Below are 2760 nucleotides of genomic sequence, written 5' to 3' on the forward strand. Positions count from 1 at the left end.
GGGGGGTACGCAGACCTTACCCCTACCTTTGTGTGGTAGAGAGGAGATTTCGCGTTAACAAGTATCCAAATTTATCATCCTTTGCATTGTCCTTAAGTTTTTAGATATGACAACAAGGTGTTCATCTGGATTTGAGCTTAAAATGCAATCGCAGTTTTTTCAGGCTTTAGGTTCCCTATGTACTCTAGTGCAAACATGTTACCGCTAATCCATCATCAGATCTTAATTCCGGTGCTACTTTTGCTCAATTAACAAGATAAAACTGTCATCCAAAGAGCTCTCCGCCATCCCACACACCCAACCAAAACAACCTCCCCTGGAAGCAAATTATGTCTGTCGTCTAAGTGACCAGAAAAAGAACCTAACTTTAACACAACACCTTGGTTTTGGTTCAACAGCAAAGGTAGTACGCTGCTGGATGTGTGGTAGCTGCATGTCACAACTCACAAGTTTGAAACCTAGTTGTGTAACCAAGTTTGATTTTGAAGTGGAGAAAGGCAGAGGAATGAACCCCATTGTCTCCGCATCTCGAAACTGAAACAGAGGATTTCTTGAAACTGCCAGAAGCACTCTTTTACCTCTCACAGACTGCCACATTAAAATTTGTAAGAACGAAAAATCATTAATATGGAAAGATCAGATATTTTCAAGAATGAATCTAGTACATCAAACATCAAGGAAGAAATCAACTAAGCACAGAGAGACACAAGAAGAAATCTTTAGCTTCACGTGCATCAGAGTAGTCAAAAGGACTCATCCAAGCTAAAATACTTAGCAAGAGACAGGAAAATCTCTGCACTGACAACATACATTATCACGGTGCTTCAAATACTAACTCCACAAAACAGAGTTAATTATCGATATCAACTTTCATTTTACATCCCACATCTCTGTCCCACAGAAATACTGCTGAACTATACCTCACCCAACTATTCAAAAGAATCCTCTCTGGAAATGCTATTTTATCCCTAAGGTGTAAATATGACTATCTAAACACGTAACAACACTTCTATCTAAACACGTAACAACACTTCTATCTAAACACATAACTGCTTGTACATAAATTCAGCTCCCCCAGTGCATAAAAGCTACTTAAATCCAGCTAACCAAGCGGGCTCCAACTTTACTTAGCAGTCTTAATCTTCCAAGAAACTCTAAAACAGAATCCTAGACAAAAAATTTAACATTGTTAGAAAGAAACATACCCAAATAGAGCTATGCCAGAGCCCCAACTAGAACTGTTCAATTGCTATGCCAATATGACTAAAAATTTGAACTTTATTTTTTCAAGAAAAGGTAATACATAACATTTAAGCTGAATTTAGGAATACAAAACTAAACACAACCATATAGTTTCAAAACTATACGCCCATACCATATACCCCTTCATTCTTAACTAGAGCTCTCGGTTTCGACCTGGTATGAACTCCCAGAATTAGTGGGACCCCAATACAGGTACCGAATACCGGGCGAGAAACCCCAAAAAACTATATGCCAATCATGATACACAAGTAAAGAAACAGAATCATAGTATCACTACAGACCTCCAATGAACAATTTGCTGCAAGAATGGCGAGAAGTGACAAATCTAGCAAGTGGGGTTTGATAATTTAGGAAGAATTCATTGAAACGTTGCATTGAAAGCCACTACAGAGAAGAAGAAAAATCTTGTTCTTTGCTTGTGTTCTTGAATTGTTGAAGATTTTCTTCAGGTGTTCAAAATAAGTGTGTTCTTCTATTTTTGGGGTTTTTCGGGTCAATGAATTGGGCCTTTAAAATTGGATCTGAAGAGAGATCCATTATGTCATTTTGTAGGTCCATTAATAAGCCCATGGGAACACATTTATAATTGGAAAAACTACCTAATTAGACATACATCCCTACTATATATACTAATAATACCTCTACTTTTAAACAATTACATATATTACCACTTTTAATATTTTATACCATATATTTTTAAAAATATAATTAGATACACAAATCCCTTAAAATTAGGATTGCTTAATTATCTTTACATTTTAAAAATTAAAATTAATGGTCCAAATATCTTTCTCTCTCATCAAACCCCCCCCCCCCAAACCTCCTCCGTAAATCGTCTATCCCCACCCCTCATCCCCACCGATATATTATTTTAGTTGCAATATATATGCCATGTATATGGTCATACAATTCATCTTATGTATCTTAGTTTTTATTTCATATATTTAATATGTTTCATTCAATATATCTATACATGGCAGTTTATTTTTAATCTTATGTATCTTAGTTTTTATTTCATATATTTAATATGTTTCATTCAATGTATCTATACATGGCAATTTATTTTTATTTTTATGTGATGCGTATCTGATATGATTATTTCGTGTATCTAAGCATGATGTTATATGTATGCTATAGATGTTTAATTTACATGTATCTAATATGATAAATAGTGTATCTGAAACTATCAAAAAATATTTTTTCTAAGCAAAAAAATAATAAATTACAATGTATCTAACTTAAAATTCATATTAACTAGTTTAGAGAATTAACAGCGTATCTAACAGACCACATCAATTATATGAGCTACTACCCTTCTCATGTATATGAACAACAAAAATAGATGTGTATTTGATATAAAAAAAAATGTATCTTATTATAAACAAAATTTAGAAACAATAATCAACAACATATCTAACAAGGTAGATAGTGTATCTGAAATATTAAATAGTTATTTACTATCATGTATCTATCGGAATTGTGTGTCTATCTGATGTA

The 2760-nt window shown here is 33.6% G+C and overlaps 1 protein-coding gene across 11 annotated transcripts in view; it reads right to left on the reverse strand.

The window, feature by feature from the left end:
• The window catches only part of LOC102599064 (glycine-rich RNA-binding protein 4, mitochondrial), a 6428-nt gene extending 4716 nt beyond the window's left edge, over positions 1-1712 (reverse strand). For 5 of the 11 annotated variants that reach the window (XR_001473781.1, XM_015309917.1, XM_015309919.1 and 2 more), the window contains exon 1: positions 1545-1712. Coding sequence is in view for 8 of the 11 variants with exons in the window: in XM_015309917.1 (XP_015165403.1) it covers positions 1545-1638 (94 nt within the window). In the remaining 3 variants the exon portion in view is untranslated. Of the gene's footprint in view, positions 1-15 lie in introns of all 11 variants that reach the window. The other 6 variants (XM_006350109.2, XM_015309921.1, XM_006350110.2 and 3 more) reach the window with 3 other exon arrangements.
• Between the last annotated feature and the right edge of the window lie 1048 nt (positions 1713-2760).

Source organism: Solanum tuberosum, unplaced genomic scaffold, assembly GCF_000226075.1.
Source record: "Solanum tuberosum cultivar DM 1-3 516 R44 unplaced genomic scaffold, SolTub_3.0 scf00118, whole genome shotgun sequence".
NCBI lineage: Eukaryota > Viridiplantae > Streptophyta > Magnoliopsida > Solanales > Solanaceae > Solanum > Solanum tuberosum.